The sequence below is a fragment of the Scomber japonicus genome, chromosome 12, assembly GCF_027409825.1.
Source record: "Scomber japonicus isolate fScoJap1 chromosome 12, fScoJap1.pri, whole genome shotgun sequence".
In the NCBI taxonomy this organism is placed as follows: Eukaryota; Metazoa; Chordata; class Actinopteri; order Scombriformes; family Scombridae; genus Scomber; species Scomber japonicus.
This window is the reverse complement of record NC_070589.1, coordinates 32,905,546-32,927,111: the sequence shown is the minus strand read 5'-3', so window position 1 is coordinate 32,927,111 and position 21,566 is coordinate 32,905,546. Positions and strand designations below refer to the sequence as shown.

General features: G+C 40.1%; 2 protein-coding genes across 2 annotated transcripts; both read right to left on the bottom strand.

The window, feature by feature from the left end:
- Positions 1 to 2,798: 2,798 nt before the first annotated feature.
- Positions 2,799 to 4,547, bottom strand: LOC128368640 (tripartite motif-containing protein 16-like). The gene has a single exon (XM_053329493.1). It carries the CDS (start codon positions 4,476 to 4,478, stop codon positions 2,799 to 2,801), a length of 1,680 nt encoding a protein of 559 aa, XP_053185468.1. The 5' UTR covers positions 4,479 to 4,547.
- An 8,601-nt stretch (positions 4,548 to 13,148) lies between these two features.
- On the bottom strand, positions 13,149 to 19,812 carry LOC128369788 (E3 ubiquitin/ISG15 ligase TRIM25-like). The gene is made up of 2 exons (XM_053330865.1): positions 18,541 to 19,812; positions 13,149 to 14,864 (listed from the first exon to the last, which is right to left on the bottom strand). Exons 1-2 carry the CDS (start codon positions 19,741 to 19,743, stop codon positions 13,149 to 13,151), a joined length of 2,919 nt encoding a protein of 972 aa, XP_053186840.1. The 5' UTR covers positions 19,744 to 19,812.
- Positions 19,813 to 21,566: the final 1,754 nt, after the last annotated feature.

Here is a 21,566-nt window from a genome sequence, read left to right as displayed (position 1 = left end):
TATGACTTGTTAATATCTTATATATTGAGCAGATGATTAGTTTGATAATGACGTCATTTTGCTGATTTGTGGACAACAGGTTTGTGTCATTTATGGCACTTTGAAGTCATGAAGCGCTCTACCGTTGTGTGGATAAATCATGAATTAGTGCCTCGGGGCAAGAGGGGCTATGACTTTTGGTGTTGAAATTCCAATTTTTACCAAAGTTATTCCCAAAAAAACGGGAGATTTCTCCATTGGAAATGAATGGGAATTTTTTTGAAAAACGTACAAATTTTCACCTTTTTACACCATTTTTCAGAGTCACCTAGCTCTCTCATACTTGCAGATAGAAACGTGATTCAAACTTTGAAACGGAGAAAAATTTGTGCTCTCTCGAAAAATACAAAACAGTTTTTACATAAAATGTAAACTTTTCAAACTATGAGCAGTCAAACGAGGAGTGGAAATCACTTTTTCTTCAAAGTTAGAGTGGAAGCGGCAGTTAGCTAGAGTGTGAGAAGCAGTAAAAAATAACCTTCATTTTTATTTTTAACTCGAGCTCACGGCCAAACCGTGAAAAGGAGACAAATATTTTTTTGTCAAAATGTAGACATAGTTGTTGGGACTCATAAAATGTGACGTTGACAGGCGTGGTCTGCACAAAATTTAAACGGGTGGGTTGAGACGGTAGAAATCCCTGTCTCGCTCCCCATTGACCCTAATGTAATCGTCTTCTTTTTTCAAAAGAATCTCACTCTGTGTTCACACTGAGCTTACTCGCTCATTTTAAGGAATATCTGAATAAAATAAACACTGTCAGAATCTGCCGGCTTCTGTGTCTCTCACGGTGTTTTCGGTTTTTGGACAGGAGTTACGGTTTTCTCACAGTTTGCAATTGTTCGGGACCTTGTCAGAAGCCAAATACTTCAGAATTTTGAGAATATTTTCCAAGCACATTCTCAAATCGCCGTAGCAACCGTAGGGCCTTAGCTGCCCCTTAGCAACCGTAGGGCCTTCACTGCCCTTAGCAATCTGTCGCTGGGCAGAAACTGAGTTACCTTTTTGTGATTGGCTAATTCTACCTGTCTGTCTGTTTTGCAGTTAAATGAGGTAGCGGCCACGCTAGTATTGATACTCTCTCTATATATATATATACATATGAATTATATTGACACTCTAAATGCTCAAATGCAAGCTGGTGTGTGTATGTGTGTGTGTGTGTGTGTGTCTGTGTCTGTCTGTGTGTGTGTGTGTGTGTGTGTCTAAACTCTAAAGTCACATGTTCCTTCACTCCAGAAGACGGTGGTTATCTTAGCTTGTTTTTGGAAATGGTGCCATAAAGTAAAGATAGTGATAAGATAGTAAACCTCTCTACTTGAAACCAGATGAAAAGAAGGATTTTATTCATTTTATAATTTAATAATTACATGACTGGGCCTGATAGAGTTTAAATATGTTTCATTTGCTGTTGTTAATGTTAAATATTATAGTTTTCTTTAAGACTGAGTTTGAGTGACAACTAAGAAAACTTAGAAGCAACATGAATCTTTATCAAATATTTATTATAAACTATTAATGGTTTAAAACTAAAATAAACATTTCAACTTCTTCTTCTGATGTTTATACTGATTAGACTGAATGTAGTTTTTCATATGTGTGTGTTCACATTATGATAAAATGATAGTAAATTACATCTGTACTAGAAAAGGTGGAGAAACTTTAACTGTGATGGTTCAATAAATCAATCACAGCTGTCAGAAACACTAAAACTGTTTTAAATGTGAGTTAAAAGAAGATAAATACTGAAAATTAATGTAAATATAAAAGTAATTACCTGAAATTGACAATAACATGCTGTTGTTTTACCTTCATCATGACTGAACAAAACATCTTCACATCCAAACTTGACCAAATTTAATGTTTAAAATTATTTTTCCAGTTTTTTTAGGCCTGTGTTAGAAATCCTCTTTATTGACTGAATGTACAAATAAAATCTGAGTTAGTTAAAAGCAACAAGTGATAGAAAGCTCTGCTCATTTCTCTGTGATGAAGCTGTTTTAATGATTAAAGCTGAAAGTTCAGAGACTGACTTGATAAACATGAACTTTGTACTTTGATTGAGATCCTGAAATGAAGACAGAAGAAAATATTGAATTATTAAACTTTATTTATTGTGTAAAGCTTCAGTTTGTTCACACATCCAATCAGTAAAGTCTGTTAAATGACTCTTGTTCAATGATTTCATGTTCAGATTCATTTCTACCACACAATCAATCACATAATGTCAGCTATGTACAACAACTTAATAAATGATCTACTTATTGATTATTATCATGATTATTATTGTTTTATAACACTTAATAACACCTGATTTATATGTGACATTGGACAACATGTATAACTATGAATGTAAATGCAACAATACATTTCTTTACTGATTCACAAAGTCATGAGAGCAAAATATGTTTGATAAAGGAAGGTCTGATTTTTCTCTGTTAAGACCGATGAGATGGAAAAGAAACAAGAGCACAAAGTTTCAGTTTCCATGTTGAGAAAAGCAAGTTTGTGTTTCTATATATGAAGAAAATCATCATGAGCAGTGATAGCCTCTCTGCTGAAACACACAAGCAAGAAAGAGCATCACATAAAGAAACTCAAATATTTACATAACATAACAACAGATGAGAAGATGTTAAAGTTGTCCATCAAACTTGATTGACAGCTGATCTCTGTGCAGCACAGAAACACCTCAGCAAAGAGCTCTCAGCAACAATGACAGAGACTAAATAACTGACTGTCCCTCAAATGACTTCTGACTATTTCACTTTACACAACTCAACGGTGTCTCCAGAATTATTAGAATAAAACTGAACTCCAGCATAGAGAGGCTGAGTGAATGTGGTCTGGACTCTGTGGAGGAGAGTCATGGTTTCAGAGACGCTGTAGAAGGACAGAATACCTGCTCTGTGATCCAGGTACACTCCTACTCTGGAGGAAACAGGACCTGAGACGGGAGTTTCAATGTTGTTGAACCAGAATTCATAACTGTTATTGTAATACTGTAAAGCCCAAGATTTGTCATTGTATCCAAATCCACATTCATTTGAGCCTCCTGCTCTGCTGATATTCTTGTATGCGACTGCTACACGGACTCCTCCTCCGCTCCACTCCACCTCCCAGTAACAACGTCCAGTCAGACTCTCTCTACTCAGGACCTGACAATAATTACTGAATCTGTCTGGATGACTAGAATAAGGCTGTTTTTTACTCGTGTATGTTGCTTTTCTGTTCCCATCAGATAATAACAGCCATGTGTTTGTTGTGTTTGGATCCAGAGTGATTTCATGTGAATATCTTAAGAACTCAGCTCTGGTCTTGGGCTCTGGTCCTGGCAGTAAAACGTCCACTTCAGTCACTGTCAGTGAGATGTTTGTCCATTCCTCCTTCAGGATGTCCTGTAGTTTATCTCTGAGCTCTGACACAGCTGCTGTCACATCCTCAAAGTATCTGAGAGGACGGATATTGATGCTGGATGAGTCTGTAGGTTCACTGAGTTGTGACACTGAGGGGTAGTTGTGTAGAAACTGGTTGTGATCCTCTGTGTGTGAGAGCTGCTTCAGTTCAGCGTCTTTCCTCTTCAGCTCAGTGATCTCCTGCTGCAGCTTCTCCTGAAGCTCTTTGACTCCACTCACTTCAGTTTCCTGCTGGGATCTGATCTGCTGCTTCACATCAGAGCTTCTTTTCTGGAGGAGACGGATCAGCTCAGTGAAGATCTTCTCACTGTCCTCCACTGCTTTATCAGCAGAACGACTGACGGCCTCCACCTCCTGTTGAAGCAGCTTCACATCTTTCTCTCTGTCCTGGATTCTCTGCTGGATGTTTAGTCGACTCACCTCGAGCTCTCTCTGCCTCTCAGTCCTTTCTGCTTTAACTGGGACTGTGTCGTGGCCTTTATGTTCATCCATAGTGCACAGATAACAGATACACTTCTTATCTGTACGGCAGAATATCTTCATCACCTCATCATGATGAGAGCAGATGTTCTCCTGGAGCTTCTTGGAGGGATCGACCAGCTTGTGTTTCTTCAGTGGAGCTACATTATAGTGACGCTGCAGGTGTTTCTCACAGTAAGATGCCAGACAGACCAGACAGGACTTGAAGGCTTTCAGCTTCCTCCCAGTGCAGACATCACAGGCCACATCTTCAGGTCCAGCATAGCAGAGATCAGCAGGAGCAGATTGGAGTCCAGTCTTCTTCAGCTCCTCCACTAAATCTGCTAACATGGTGTTTTTTACCAGGACAGGCCTCGGTGTGAAGGACTGTCTGCACTGAGGACAGCTGTAGATTTCCTTCTTATCCTCTTCATCCCAGAAGTTGTTAATACAGCTCATGCAGTAGCTGTGTCCACAGGGAATAGTCACTGGATCCTTCAGTAGATCCAAACAGATGGAACAGCAGAATTTAGCTCCGTCCAGCTGAGCTCCTTGCTGCGCCATTTCACCTCTCAGTAACAATGACTGTCTGAGTTTCACTTTCTGAGAAGTGATACTAGTTTGAGCTCTGATCTAAACAGCATGTGCTGCTTCAGTAAATGTAGGCTGGCAGCTCACCACATGTTGGTTACACCCATCTTCAAACTGTAGATCTGAAGGGGAGGGAACAAGGAAATATGTGGACCAATCAGAGCTTGTTGTGTTTGAGAGCAGGAAGAAGAGGGAGGAGTTATCAAGCGTTGATTCATTCCAGGAAGAGGAGCGGTCTGAGAGAGATACTGAGTGTTTAACCCTTTTTATACAATGAAGCTCATATCTTATTTAAAAACACTGCTCACCTGCTTTCTGGTGGCAAAGTAATGTTGGGAGTTTGAGAGTGATCTAAAGAATTAACATTAATGAATCTATTGTCTACAGTGATATGTATATATAATCTATAGTTACTTGATCATTTGTTAATGGTGAACAACAGGAATTCATGGAACATCCTGCATTAAATCATCATGCATTAACTGTGATTTACTTAAATATGTGTTATGAACCCTTATTAGAAATGTTACTGTATATTTTATGTGTCACCACTACATTTATTGTTTTGTCCCCATAAAGCAGTTAAGCAGAAACTTTGATTACTGGATGATGGTTTAATTATTGTTTTTACAGCATCTTTCTACAGTGTTACTGTAAATCAGACATTATATTTTTATATATTTGCATGCAATTATATATTTGTTTCATTTAGTCATTTTATAACTGTGTACTTGGTCTCTTATATTATTATCTTTTACAGCAGAAATTCTAGGATATATTACAGTTCATCAGCTGTTCATGTTGAGACTCAAACCCAACATGCAGTCTTAGGCAGTGGTAGCCAAACAGTGGTTCATGGGCCAAATGTGGCCGCCCAATAAAAATATTTGGTGTCGTAACTAAAGCTGAGGTTTTTCCCCCCTCATAGATGACATCACTAGATAATGATGTAAACACTCAGGCTCATATAAATCCCAATAGATATGACTTGTTAATATCTTATATATTGAGCAGATGATTAGTTTGATAATGACGTCATTTTGCTGATTTGTGGACAACAGATTTGTGTCATTTATGGCACTTTGAAGTCATGAAGCGCTCTACCGTTGTGTGGATAAATCATGAATTACTATTTCTATTCTTGCAGAGTCACTGTCATCAAATCTCATGTTTGGAGCCAAAACCAATGAGTGTGTGTGTGTGTGTGTGTGTGTGTGTGTGTGTGTGTGTGTGTGTGTGTGTGTGTGTGTGTGTGTGTGTGTGTGTGTGTGTGTGTGTGTGTGTGTGTGTGTGTGTCTAAAGTCTAAAGTCACATGTTCCTTCACTCCAGAAGACGGTGGTTATCTTAGCTTGTTTTTGGAAATGGTGCCATAAAGTAAAGATAGTGATAAGATAGTAAACCTCTCTACTTGAAACCAGATGAAAAGAAGGATTTTATTCAGTTTATAATTTAATAATTTCATGACTGGGCCTGATAGAGTTTAAATATGTTTCATTTGCTGTTGTTAATGTTAAATATTATAGTTTTCTTTAAGACTGAGTTTGAGTGACAACTGAGAAAACTTAGAAGCAACATGAATCTTTATCAAATATTTATTATAAACTATTAATGGTTTAAAACTAGAATAAACATTTCAACTTCTTCTGATGTTTATTCTGATGAGACTGAATGTAGTTTTTCATATGTGTGTGTTCACATTATGATAAAATGATAGTAAATTACATCTGTACTAGAAAAGGTGGAGAAACTTTAACTGTGATGGTTCAATAAATCAATCACAGCTGTCAGAAACACTAAAAACTGTTTTAAATGTGAGTTAAAAGAAGATAAATACTGAAAATTAATGTAAATGTAAATGTAATTAAAACTGCAAGCAGTGATGAACGGGCCCTCGCGCCCCCACGCACCGCACCGTACACGCATGTCGGTGCATGCTGCAGTCACACGGCAGACACAGCGGGCACGTAGACGTCTTGGCACCTGGGCTTGTAATGAATGTTGTGTGATGGGGCTAAGTCACATTGCATGTGTCCACTAGGTGGCGCTAGAGATCACCCACCAATTATATGTCATGTTGCAGTGTATGATGTGGAGAACACATCCTGTAAATTTTATATAAATCGGATAATGTTTGTCATATGAGGCTGACTTCCTGTGTCCAGTAGGTGGCGCTGTGTATTTGACACAGTATTGATACGTAGATGTGTTCAGGGCGGGACCCTCTACATGCATGATGAATTTGGTGTAGACAGGACAATGTCTGTAGGAGTTATAAGGACTTCCTGCCTCATGGCGAAGCATCGAAATTGTCCGCACAGCCACGCCCAACAGGAATAAGTCATAAAAAAGATTTTGATAACTGGCGTTATGTCTTAGCTGAGTCAATTTCAGGTGTAAATACTTAAGATTATGAGAGTAATTAGTGAAAGAATGAAGCAAGTGACTTCCTGTTGCCAGTAGGTGGCGCTATGACTGTCACTAAATATGAGACTGTACATGTGTTCAGACTGGGACACTGAACAAGCATATTAAATTTGGAAAAGCTCAGACTATGTAGAGTCAAGTTATGAGGGTTTGAAATTTCATGGCGAGACATCGAAATTCGCCATGTCACCATGGCAACCAGGAATGACGGACGAAAAAGCTTTTGATAACTTTTCATCTCCAATGTCTCAAGATGATTGTGTGTGAATTTGAAGTGGATGAGACGAAATCCCTAGGACTAGTTCGTTCAAGTATGATGCGTGGAAATGACCAAAACACTCACCAAAATATAGCATTGTTCCCAAGATGGCCGACTTCCTGTTGGACTTAGGGTATGGGTCCAAATGGCGTTTTTGTGCGTCTGGAGATGATACATAAACCTACCGAATTTCATTCTTCTATGTCAATCGGGAAGGCTGAGGTTGAATTTTGAAATATTCAAGGGGGCGCTATTGAGCCGTTTAGCCACGCCCATCCCATTGAAGTATATAGGACGTTTAATGAACCCACTCCAGACGTGTGTGTTGAGTTTCGTTACCGTAAAGGCATCCTTTGCCTCTGAAAACTGTAATCGTATTTTCATGGCGTTGAATGCGTTGTCATGGCAACAGTATTTGATGATGGGTCATGAGTTGCAGAATATAGCATCACCAAGGTCTTATGTCTCAATTGAGTCAATTTCAGGTGGAAATACTTAAGATTATGGGAGTAATTAATGAACAAATGACGCAAGTGACTTCCTGTTGCCAGTAGGTGGCGCTATGACTGTCACTAAATATGAGACTGTACATGTGTTCAGACCGAGACACTGAACAAGCATCTGAAATTTGGAAAAGCTGAGACCATGTGGAGTCAAGTTATAAGGGTTTGAAATTTCATGGCGAAGCATCGAAATTCGCCGCGTCACCACGGCAACCAGGAATGACGTGGGAAAAAGCTTTTGATAACTTTTCATCTCCAATGTCTCAAGATGACTCTGTGTGAATTTGAAGTGGATGGGATGAAAACTCTAGGGGTAGTTTGTTCAAATATGATGCCACAATTTGCATTAAAATCAATATTTTGATTCAAAATGGCCGACTTCCTGTTGGAGTGACGTCATGGAACCCATAGACTTTTTTGTGCGTCTTGACATGATGAACATGTGTACCGAGTTTCGTTTCTCTATGTCAATCTGTCGCGAGGGGCTCGATGTTCTTGATTTTGCAGGTGGCGCTAGAGAGCCATTTTGCCACGCCCATTTGTGCAGACCATAAAATATCAAAATTTTCGCCAGGTCTGGCTTGCGTGCAAACTTTGGTGACTTTTCGAGCACGTTCAGGGGGTAAAAAAGGCCGTTGTTGTGGGAGAAGAAAAATAATAATTAAAACTGCAAGCAGTGATGAACGGGCCCTCGCGCCCCCACGCACCGCGCCGTACGCGCATGCCGGTGCGTGCTGCAGTCACACGGCAGACACAGCGGGCACGTAGACGTCTTGGCACCCGGGCTCATAATGAACGTAGTGTGATGGGGCTAAGTCACATTGCATGTGTCCACTAGGTGGCGCTAGAGATCACCCACCAATTACATGTCATGTTGCAGTGTGTGATGTGGAGAAGACATCCTGTAAATTTCATATAAATCGGATAATGTTTGTCATATGAGGCTGACTTCCTGTGTCCAGTAGGTGGCGCTGTGTATTTGACACAGTATTGATGCATAGATGTGTTCAGGGCGGGACCCTCTACATGCGTGATGAATTTGGTGTAGACAGGACAATGTCTGTAGGAGTTATAAGGACTTCCTGCCTCATGGCCACGCCCAACAGGAAGAAGTCATAAAAAAGCTTTTGATAACTTTTCATCTCCAATGTCTCAAGATGACTCTGTGTGAATTTGAAGTGGATGGGATGAAAACTCTAGGACTAGTTAGTTCAAATATGATGCCTGGAAATGACCAAAAAATTCACCAAAATTGAGCTTTTTCCCAAGATGGCCGACTTCCTGTTGGACTTAGGGTATGGGTCCAAATGGCATTTTTGTGCGTCTGGAGATGATACATAAACCTACCGAATTTCATTCTTCTATGTCAATCGGGAAGGCTGAGGTTCAATTTTGAAATATTCAAGGGGGCGCTATTGAGCCGTTTAGTCACGCCCATCCCATTGAAGTATATAGGATGGTAAATGACCCCACTCCAGACGTGTGTGTTGAGTTTCGTTACAGTGGAGGCATCTTTTGCCCCTGAAAACTGTAATCGTATTTTCATGGCGTTGAATGCGTTGTCATGGCAACAGTATTTGATGATGGGTCACGAGTTGCAGATTGTGGCATCAACAAGGTCTTATGTCTCAGCTGAGTCAATTTCAGGTGGAAATACTTAAGATTATGGGAGTAATTAATGAACAAATGACGCAAGTGACTTCCTGTTGCCAGTAGGTGGCGCTATGACTGTCACTAAATATGAGACTGTACATGTGTTCAGACCAGGACGCTGAACAAGCATATTAAATTTGGAAAAGCTCAGACCATGTGGAGTCAAGTTATGAGGGTTTGAAATTTCATGGCGAAGCATCGAAATTCGCCACGTCACCACGGCAACCAGGAGTCATGGGCGAAAAAGCTTTTGATAACTTTTCATCCCCAATATCTCAAGATGACTCTGTGTGAATTTGAAGTGGATGGGATGAAAACTCTAGGACTAGTTGGTTAAAGTACGAGGAGTGGAAAACGCCAAAATCGCACATATTTTTCAAAATGGCCGACTTCCTGTTGGAGTGACGTCATGGGCCCCACTGACTTTTTTGTGCGTCTGGACATGATACATATATATACCAAATTTCGTTCATGTACGTCAATCTCTCACATTTTTATATTCAATAGGGGGCGCTATTGAGCCATTTTGCCACGCCCATTTCTGCAAACCATAAAATATCAAAATTTTCGCCGGGCCTGGCTTGCGTGCAAACTTTGGTGACTTTTCGAGCACGTTTAGGGGGGCAAAAAGGCCGTCGTTGTGCAAGAAAAAGAAAAATAATCTTGACAGATACAATAGGGCTTCGCGCTGGTCAGCGCTCGGGCCCTAATTAAAACTGCAAGCAGTGATGAACGGGCCCTCGCGCCCCCATGCACCGCCTTGTACGCGCATGCCGGTGCGTGCTGCAGTCACATGCAGACACAACGGGTACGTAGACGTCTTGGCACCCGGGCTTGTAATGAATGTTGTGTGATGGGGCTAAGTTACATTGCATGTGTCCACTAGGTGGCGCTAGAGATCACCCACCAATTATATGTCATGTTGCAGTGTGTGATGTGGAGAACACATCCTATAAATTTCATGTAAATAGGATAATGTTTGTCATGTGAGGCTGACTGCCTGTGTCCAGTAGGTGGCGCTGTGTATTTGACACAGTATTGATGCATAGATGTGTTCAGGGCGGGACCCTCTACATGTGTGATCAATTTGGTGTAGACGGGACAATGTCTGTAGGAGTTATAAGGACTTCCTGCTTTATGGCGAAGCATCGAAATTGTTTGCACAGCCACGCCCAACAGGAAGAAGTCATAAAAAAGCTTTTGATAACTTGTCATCTCCAATGTCTCAAGATGACTCTGTGTGAATTTGAAGTGGATGGGATGAAATCTCTAGGACTAGTGCGTTCAAATATGAGGCCTGGAAATGACCAAAACACTCACCAAAATTGAGAATTTTTCCCAAGATGGCCGACTTCCTGTTGGTCTTAGGGTATGGGTCCAAATGGCGTTTTTGTGCGTCTGGAGATGATACATAAACCTACCGAATTTCATTCTTCTATGTCAATGGGGAAGTCTGAGGTTCAATTTTGAAATATTCAAGGGGGCGCTATTGAGCCATTTAGTCACGGCCATCCCATTGAAGTATATAGGATGTTAAATGACCACACTCCAGACGTGTGTGTTGAGTTTCGTTACCGTGGAGGCATCCTTTGCCCCTGAAAAGTGTAATCGTATTTCATGGCGTTGAATGCGTTGTCATGGCAACAGTATTTGATGATGGGTCACGAGTTGCAGAATGTAGCATCACCAAGGTCTTATGTCTCAGCTGAGTCGATTTCAGGTGGAAATACTTAAGATTATGGGAGTAATTAGTTAAAGAATGAAGCAAGTGACTTCCTGTTGCCAGTAGGGGGCGCTATGACTGTCACAAAATATGAGACTGTACATTTGTTCAGAGTGGGACACTGAACAAGCATCTGAAATTCGGAGAAGCTCAGACCATGTGGAGTCAAGTTATGAGGGTTTGAATTTTCATGGCGAAGGATCGAAATTCGTCGCGTCACCACGGCAACCAGGAATGACGAGGGAAAAAGCTTTTGATAACTTGTCATCTCCAATGTCTCAAGATGATCCTGTGTGAATTTGAAGTGGATGGGATGAAGATTATGGGAGTAATTAGTGAAAGAATGAAGCAAGTGACTTCCTGTTGCCAGTAGGTGGCGCTATGACTGTTACTAAATATGAGACTGTACATGTGTTCAGACTAGGACCCTGAACAAGCATGTGAAATTTGGTAAAGCTCAGACCATGTGAAGTCAAGTTATGAGGGTTTGAATTTTCATGGCGAAGGATCGAAATTCGCCGCGTCACCACGGCAACCAGGAATGACGGGGGAAAAAGCTTTTGATAACTTGTCATCTCCAATGTCTCAAGATGACTCTGTGTGAATTTGAAGTGGATGGGAAGAAAACTGTAGGAGTAGTGCGTTCAAATATGATGCCACAATTTGCATTAAAATCAATATTTTGATTCAAAATGGCCGACTTCCTGTTGGTGTTAGGGTATGTGTCCAAGAGACTTTTTGGTGCGTCTTGACATGTTGAACATGTGTACCAAGTTTCGTTTCTCTATGTCAATCTGTCACGAGGGGCTCGCTTTTATTGATTTTGTAGGGGGCGCTAGAGAGCCATTTTGGCACGCCCATTTGTGCAAACCATAAAATATCGAAATTTTCGCCGGGTCTGGCTTGCGTGCAGACTTTGGTGAGTTTCGGGGCACGTTCAGGGGGGCAAAAAGGCCGTCGTCGGGAGAGAAAAAAAAAAATAATAATAATAATAATCATGGCAAAAACAATAGGGCTTCGCGCTGGTCAGCGCTCGGGCCCTAATAATCTTGACAGATACAATAGGGCTTCGCGCTGGTCAGCGCTCGGGCCCTAATTACCTGAAATTGACAATAACATGCTGTTGTTTTACCTTCATCATGACTGAACAAAACATCTTCACATCCAAACTTGACCAAATTTAATGTTTAAAACTATTTTTCCAGTTTTTTTAGGCCTGTGTTAGAAATCCTCTTTATTGACTGAATGTACAAATAAAATCTGAGTTAGTTAAAAGCAACACGTGATAGAAAGCTCTGCTCATTTCTCTGTGATGAAGCTGTTTTAATGATTAACCAGAAAGTTCAGAGACTGATTGACAAACATGAACTTTGCACTTTGAATGAGATCCTGAAATGAAGACAGAAGAAAATATTGAATGATTAAACTTTATTTATTGTGTAAAGCTTCAGTTTGTTCACACATCCAATCAGTAAAGTCTGTTAAATGACTCTTGTTCAATGATTTCATGTTCAGATTCATTTCAACCACACAATCAATCACAGAATGTCAGCTATGTACAAGAACTTAATAAATGATCTACTTATTGATTAGTATCATGATTATTATTGTTTTATAACACTTAATAACACCTGATTTATATGTGACATTGGACAACATGCATAACTATGAATGTAAATGCAACAATACATTTCTTTACTGATTCACAAAGTCATGAGAGAAAAATATGTTTGATAAAGGAAGGTCTGATTTTTCTCTGTTAAGACCGATGAGATGGAAAAGAAACAAGAGCACAAAGTTTCAGTTTCCATGTTGAGAAAAGCAAGTTTGTGTTTCTATATATGAAGAAAATCATCATGAGCAGTGATAGCCTCTCTGCTGAAACACACAAGCAAGAAAGAGCATCACATAAAGAAACTCAAATATTTACATCACATAACAACAGATGAGAAGATGTTAAAGTTGTCCATCAAACTTGATTGACAGCTGATCTCTGTGCAGCACAGAAACACCTCAGCAAAGAGCTCTCAGCAACAATGACAGAGACTAAATAACTGACTGTCCCTCAAATGACTTCTGACTATTTCACTTTACACAACTCAGCTGTGTCTCCAATAGCATAACATAGCGAAACTCCAGCATAGAGAGGCTGAGTGAATGTGGTCTGGACTCTGTGGAGGAGAGTCATGGTTTCAGAGACGCTGTAGAAGGACAGAATACCTGCTCTGTGATCCAGGTACACTCCGACTCTGGAGGAACGAGGACCTGAGACGGGAGTTGAGATGTTGTTGAACCGGAATTCATATTTGTTATTGGAATAATATAAAGCCCAAGATTTGTCATTGTGTCCAAATCCATATTCATTTGGGTTTCCTGCTCTGCTGATATTCTTGTATGCGACTGCTACACGAACTCCGTACCCGCTCCACTCCACCTCCCAGTAACAACGTCCAGTCAGACTCTCTCTACTCAGGACCTGCTGCCATCCAGTGAATCTGTCTGGATGACTAGAATAATACTGTTGTTGATTCATGTATGTTGCTTTTCTGTTCCCATCAGATAATAACAGATATGTGTGTGCTGTGTTTGGATCCAGAGTGATTTCATGTGAATATCTTAAGAATCCAGCTCTGGTCTTGGGTTCTGGTCCTGACAGTAAAACGTCCACTTCAGTCACTGTCAGTGAGATGTTTGTCCATTCCTCCTTCAGGATGTCCTGTAGTTTATCTCTGAGCTCTGACACAGCTGCTGTCACATCCTCAAAGTATCTCAGAGGACGGATATTGATGCTGGATGAGTCTGTAGGTTCACTGAGTTGAGACACTGAGGGGTAGTTGTGTAGAAACTGGTTGTGATCCTCTGTGTGTGAGAGCTGCTTCAGTTCAGCGTCTTTCCTCTTCAGCTCAGTGATCTCCTGCTGCAGCTTCTCCTGAAGCTCTTTGACTCCACTCACTTCAGTTTCCTGCTGGGATCTGATCTGCTGCTTCACATCAGAGCTTCTTTTCTGGAGGAGACGGATCATCTGAGTGAAGATCTTCTCACTGTCCTCCACTGCTTTATCAGCAGAGCGACTGACGGCCTCCACCTCCTGTTGAAGCAGCTTCACATCTTTCTCTCTGTCCTGGATTCTCTGCTGGATGTTTAGTCGACTCACCTCAAGCTCTCTCTGCCTCTCAGTCCTTTCTGCTGCAGCTGAGACTGTGTTGTGGCCTTTATGTTCATCCACAGAGCAGAGATAACAGATAATCTGCTGATCAGTACAACAGAACATCTTCATCACCTCATCATGACGAGAGCAGATGTTCTCCTGGAGCGTCTCCGAGGGCTCCACCAGCTTGTGTTTCTTAAATTTTGTTGATTCATAATGAGGCTGGAGGTGATTCTCACAGTAAGAGACCAGACACACCAGACAGGACTTGAAGGCTTTCAGCTTCCTCCCAGTGCAGACATCACAGGCCACATCTTCAGGTCCAGCATAGCAGAGATCAGCAGCAGCAGCTTGGAGTCCAGTCTTCTTCAGCTCCTCCACTATATCTGCTAACATGGTACTTTTTACCAGGACAGGTCTCGGTGTGAAGGTCTGTCTGCACTGAGGACAGCTGTAGATTTCCTTCTTATCCTCTTCATCCCAGAAGTTGTCAATACAGCTCATGCAGTAGCTGTGTCCACAGGGAATAGTCACCGGATCCTTCAGTAGATCCAAACAGATGGAACAGCAGAATTTAGCTCCGTCCAGCTGAGCTCCTTGCTGCGCCATTTCACCTCTCAGTAACAATGACTGTCTGAGTTTCACTTTCTGAGAAGTGAAACTAGTTTGAGCTCTGATCTAAACAGCATGTTGCTGCTTCAGTAAATGTAGGCTGGCAGCTCACCACATGTTGGTTACACCCATCTTCAAACTGTAGATCTGAAGGGGAGGGAACAAGGAAATACGTGGACCAATCAGAGCTTGTTGTGTTTGAGAGCAGGAAGAAGAGGGAGGAGTTATCAAGCATTGATTCATTCCAGGAAGAGGAGCGGTCTGAGAGAGATACTGAGTGTTTAACCCTTTTTATACAATGAAGCTCATATCTTATTTAAAAACACTGCTCACCTGCTTTCTGGTGGCAAAGTAATGTTGGGAGTTTGAGAGTGATCTAAAGAATTAACATTAACGAATCTATTGTCTACAGTGATATGTATATATAATCTATAGTTACTTGATCATTTGTTAATGGTGAACAACAGGAATTCATGGAACATCCTGCATTAAATCATCATGCATTAACTGTGATTTACTTAAATATGTGTTATGAACCCTTATTAGAAATGTTACTGTATATTTTATGTGTCACCACTACATTTATTGTTTTGTCCCCATAAAGCAGTTAAGCAGAAACTTTGATTACTGGATGATGGTTTAGTTATTTTTTTACAGCATCTTTCTACAGTGTTGCTGTAAATGAGACATTATATTTTTATATATTTGCCTGCAATTATATATTTGTTTCATTTAGTCATTTTTTGTCATTCACATAAAGCTTCACAGAAACTTCCTGTAGCTGTAACAAATTCAGGTTCACAGATAAAAACACAGTCAGAAAACTACTTTAGTCAGCTTTCATTAAAAGGCAGCCATCCAAGCCCTGAATCTCCTGACAGTCCGGCATCTGAGGAAACAGGTTCAGCTCGTCTGATCCGTCCCAACACGCCTTTACAACACAGATCAGACCACACGTAGCCCGACATAAAAACACAGCACTCACAGCACGGCTGATACTCAGTCAGATCTACCATAAGATACCATAAAATGAACTTTATTGATCCATGAAGAGAAAGCGGGTCAATGCAGCAGACGTGAAGGAAAGAGTCTAAATAAGATTCAAATCAAAGTTGAAACAGGACTAAAAATCTGAATAAAACACCAGAAAATAAAACTATTCTCTACTTATATTAATATCTTTTACAGCAGCAATTCTAGGATATATTACAGTTCATCAGATGTTCATGTTGAGACTCAAACCCAACATGCAGTTTTAGGCAGTCGTAGCCAAACAGTGGTTCATGGGCTAAATGTGGCCGCCCAATAAAGATATTTGGTGTCGTAACTAAAGCTGAGGTTTTCCCCCCTCATAGATGACATCACTAGATAATGATGTAAACACTCAGGCTCATATAAATCACAATAGATATGACTTGTTAATATCTTATATATTGAGCAGATGATAAGTTTGATAATGACGTCATTTTGCTGATTTGTGGACAACAGATTTGTGTCATTTATGGCACTTTGAAGTCATGAAGCGCTCTACCGTTGTGTGGATAAATCATGAATTACTATTTCTATTGTTGCAGAGTCACTGTCATAAAATCTCATGTTTGGAGCCAAAACCAATGAGTGTGTGTGTGTGTGTGTGTGTGTGTGTGTGTGTGTGAGTGTGTGAGTGTGTGTGTGTGTGTGTCTAAAGTCTAAAGTCACATGTTCCTTCACTCCAGAAGACGGTGGTTATCTTAGCTTGTTTTTGGAAATGGTGCCATAAAGTAAAGATAGTGATAAGATAGTAAACCTCTCTACTTGAAACCAGATGAAAAGAAGGATTTTATTCACTTTATAATTTAATAATTTCATGACTGGGCCTGATAGAGTTTAAATATGTTTCATTTGCTGTTGTTAATGTTAAATATTATAGTTTTCTTTAAGACTGAGTTTGAGTGACAACTAAGAAAACTTAGAAGCAACATGAATCTTTATCAAATATTTATTATAAACTATTAATGGTTTAAAACTAGAATAAACATTTCAACTTCTTCTGATGTTTATTCTGATTAGACTGAATGTAGTTTTTCATATGTGTGTGTTCACATTATGATAAAATGATAGTAAATTACATCTGTACTAGAAAAGGTGGAGAAACTTTAACTGTGATGGTTCAATAAATCAATCACAGCTGTCAGAAACACTAAAAATTGTTTCAAATGTGAGTTAAAAGAAGATAAATACTGAAAATTAATGTAAATATAAAAGTAATTACCTGAAATTGACAATAACATGCTGTTGTTTTACCTTCATCATGACTGAACAAAACATCTTCACATCCAAACTTGACCAAATTTAATGTTTAAAACTATTTTTCCAGTTTTTTTCAGGCCTGTGTTAGAAATCCTCTTTATTGACTGAATGTACAAATAAAATCTGAGTTAGTTAAAAGCAACAAGTGATAGAAAGCTCTGCTCATTTCTCTGTGATGAAGCTGTTTTAATGATTAACTAGAAAGTTCAGAGACTGACTGACAAACATGAACTTTGCACTTTGAATGAGATCCTGAAATGAAGACAGAAGAAAATATTGAATTATTAAACTTTATTTATTGTGTAAAGCTTCAGTTTGTTCACACATCCAATCAGTAAAGTCTGTTAAATGACTCTTGTTCAATGATTTCATGTTCAGATTCATTTCAACCACACAATCAATCACAGAATGTCAGCTATGTACAACAACTTAATAAATGATCTACTTATTGATTAGTATCATGATTATTATTGTTTTATAACACTTAATAACACCTGATTTATATGTGACATTGGACAACATGCATAACTATGAATGTAAATGCAACAATACATTTCTTTACTGATTCACAAAGTCATGAGAGCAAAATATGTTTGATAAAGGAAGGTCTGATTTTTCTCTGTTAAGACCGATGAGATGGAAAAGAAACAAGAGCACAAAGTTTCAGTTTCCATGTTGAGAAAAGCAAGTTTGTGTTTCTATATATGAAGAAAATCATCATGAGCAGTGATAGCCTCTCTGCTGAAACACACAAGCAAGAAAGAGCATCACATAAAGAAACTCAAATGTTTACATAACATAACAACAGATGAGAAGATGTTAAAGTTGTCCATCAAACTTGATTGACAGCTGATCTCTGTGCAGCACAGAAACACCTCAGCAAAGAGCTCTCAGCAACAATGACAGAGACTAAATAACTGACTGTCCCTCAAATGACTTCTGACTATTTCACTTTACACAACTCAGCTGTGTCTCCATATTGATAACAAAGCGAAACTCCAGCATAGAGAGGGTGAGTGAATGTGGTCTGGACTCTGTGGAGGAGAGTCATGGTTTCAGAGAAGCTGTAGAAGGACAGAATACCTGCTCTGTGATCCAGGTACACTCCGACTCTGGAGGAACGAGGACCTGAGACGAGAGTTTTAATGTTGTTGAACCAGAATTCATAACTGTTACTGTTATAATGTAAAGCCCAAGATTTGTCATTGCATCCAAATATATATTCATTTGAGCCTCCTGTTCTGCTGATATTCTTGTATGCGACTGCTACACGAACTCCTGTCCCGCTCCTCTCCACCTCCCAGTAACAACGTCCAGTCAGACTCTCTCTACTCAGGACCTGCTGCCATCCAGTGAATCTCTCGGGATGACTAGAATAAGACTGTTGGTGACCTGTTACTTCTGCTTTTCTGTTCCCATCAGATAATAACAGCTGTGTGTGTGCTGTGTTTGGATCCAGAGTGATTTCACGTGAATATCTCAAGAATCCAGCTCTGGTCTTGGGCTCTGATTTTGATTCTGACAGTAAAACGTCCACTTCAGTCACTGCCAGTGAGATGTTTGTCCATTCCTCCTTCAGGATGTCCTGTAGTTTATCTCTGAGCTCTGACACAGCTGCTGTCACATCCTCAAAGTATCTCAGAAGACGCATATCAATGCCGGATGAGTCTGCAGGGTCACTGAGTTGTGACACTGAGGGGTAGTTGTGTAGAAACTGGTTGTGATCCTCTGTGTGTGAGAGCTGTTTCAGTTCAGCGTCTTTCCTCTTCAGCTCAGTGATCTCCTGCTGCAGCTTCTCCTGAAGCTCTTTGACTCGATTCACTTCAGTTTCCTGCTGGGATCTGATCTGCTGCTTCACATCAGAGCTTCTTTTCTGGAGGAGACGGATCAGCTGAGTGAAGATCTTCTCACTGTCCTCCACTGCTTTATCAGCAGAGCGACTGACGGCCTCCACCTCCTGTTGAAGCAGCTTCACATCTTTCTCTCTGTCCTGGATTTTCTGCTGGATGTTTAGTCGACTCACCTCGAGCTCTCTCTGCCTCTCAGTTATTTCTGCTGCAGCTGTGACTGTGTCATGACCTTTATGTTCATCCACAGAGCAGAGATAACAGATAATCTGCTGATCAGTACGGCAGAACATCTTCATCACCTCATCATGACGAGAGCAGATGTTCTCCTGGAGCTTCTCCGAGGGGTCCACCAGCTTGTGTTTTTTAAATTGACCAACAGTGTAATGAGGCTGGAGGTGTTTCTCACAGTAAGAGACCAGACACTGAAGACAGGACTTGAAGGCTTTCAGCTTCCTCCCAGTGCAGACATCACAGGCCACATCTTCAGGTCCAGCATAGCAGTGATCAGCAGGAGCAGCTTGGAGTCCAGTCTTCTTCAGCTCCTCCAATAAAGCAGCAAACATAGTGTTTTTTACCAGGACAGGCCTCGGTGTGAAGGTCTGTCTGCACTGAGGACAGCTGTAGATTTCCTTCTTATCCTCTTCATCCCAGAAGTTGTTAATACAGCTCATGCAGTAGCTGTGTCCACAGGGAATAGTCACCGGATCCTTCAGTAGATCCAAACAGATGGAACAGCAGAATTTAGCTCCGTCCAGCTGAGCTCCTTGCTGCGCCATTTCACCTCTCAGTAACAATGACTGTCTGAGTTTCACTTTCTGAGAAGTGATACTAGTTTGAGCTCTGATCTAAACAGCATGTGCTGCTTCAGTAAATGTAGGCTGGCAGCTCACCACATGTTGGTTACACCCATCTTCAAACTGTAGATCTGAAGGGGAGGGAACAAGGAAATATGTGGACCAATCAGAGCGTGTTGTGTTTGAGAGCAGGAAGAAGAGGGAGGAGTTATCAAGCGTTGATTCATTCCAGGAAGAGGAGCGGTCTGAGAGAGATACTGAGTGTTTAACCCTTTTTATACAATGAAGCTCATATCTTATTTAAAAACACTGCTCACCTGCTTTCTGGTGGCAAAGTAATGTTGGGAGTTTGAGAGTGATCTAAAGAATTAACATTAATGAATCTATTGTCTGCAGTGGTATGTATATATAATTATAGTTACTTGATCATTTGTTAATGGTGAACAACAGGAATTCATGGAACATCCTGCATTAAATCATCATGCATTAACTGTGATTTACTTAAATATGTGTTATGAACCCTTATTAGAAATGTTACTGTATATTTTATGTGTCACCACTACATTTATTGTTTTGTCCCCATAAAGCAGTTAAGCAGAAACTTTGATTACTGGATGATGGTTTAATTATAGTTTTTACAGCATCTTTCTGCAGTGTTACTGTAAATGAGACATTATATTTTTATATATTTGCCTGCAATTATATATTTGTTTCATTTAGTCATTTTATAACTGTGTACTTGGTCTCTGAGTGATGTTATTTCTTGTTGCTTCTCATTTTGACTTTTATTTTCTTGTATTTATATGCTACGTGAAACTTTTTGTAACATTTGTTGTGAATGGTGCTATACACATTTTTATATTCATTTATTTATTTTAATGCTTAACAGTGGAATATATTTCCAACTCAGCACTTCTCCATTGTTCATGATCATTGCAGGATGACAAAAGTATTTATTCCATTAATCACAGTGACATCAGAATAAATATCAGCCTATAAAACAGTCTGTTGCTGCAGAGCTGGTTGATTTTGGTTTAAAGACATTTGTTCATCTTGTCATTCACATAAAGCTTCACAGAAACTTCCTGTAGCTGTAACAGATTCAGGTTCACAGATAAAAACACAGTCAGAAAACTACTTTAGTCAGCTTTCATTAAAAGGCAGCCATCCAAGCCCTGAACCTCCTGACAGTCCGGCATCTGAGGAAACAGGTTCAGCTCATCTGATCCGTCCCAACACGCCTTTACAACACAGAACAGACGACACGTAGCCCGACATACACACACAGCACTCACAGCACGGCTGATACTCAGTCAGATCTACCATAAGATACCATAAAATGAACTTTATTGATCCATGAAGAGAAAGCGGGTCAATGCAGCAGACGTAAAGGAAAGAGTCTAAATAAGATTCAAATCAAAGTTGAAACAGGACTAAAAATCTGAATAAAACACCAGAAAATAAAACTATTCTCTTCTTATATTAATATATTTTACAGCAGCAATTCTAGGATATATTACAGTTCATCAGCTGTTCATTTTGAGACTCAAACCCAACATGCAGTCTTAGGCAGTGGTAGCCAAACATTGGCTCATGGGCCAAATGTGGCCACCCAATAAAAACATTTGGTGTCGTAACTAAAGCTGAGGTTTTCCCCCTCATAGATGACATCACTAGATAATGATGTAAACACTCAGGCTCATATAAATCCCAATAGATATGACTTGTTAATATCTTATATATTGAGCAGGTGATTAGTTTGATAATGACGTCATTTTGCTGATTTGTGGACAACAGATTTGTGT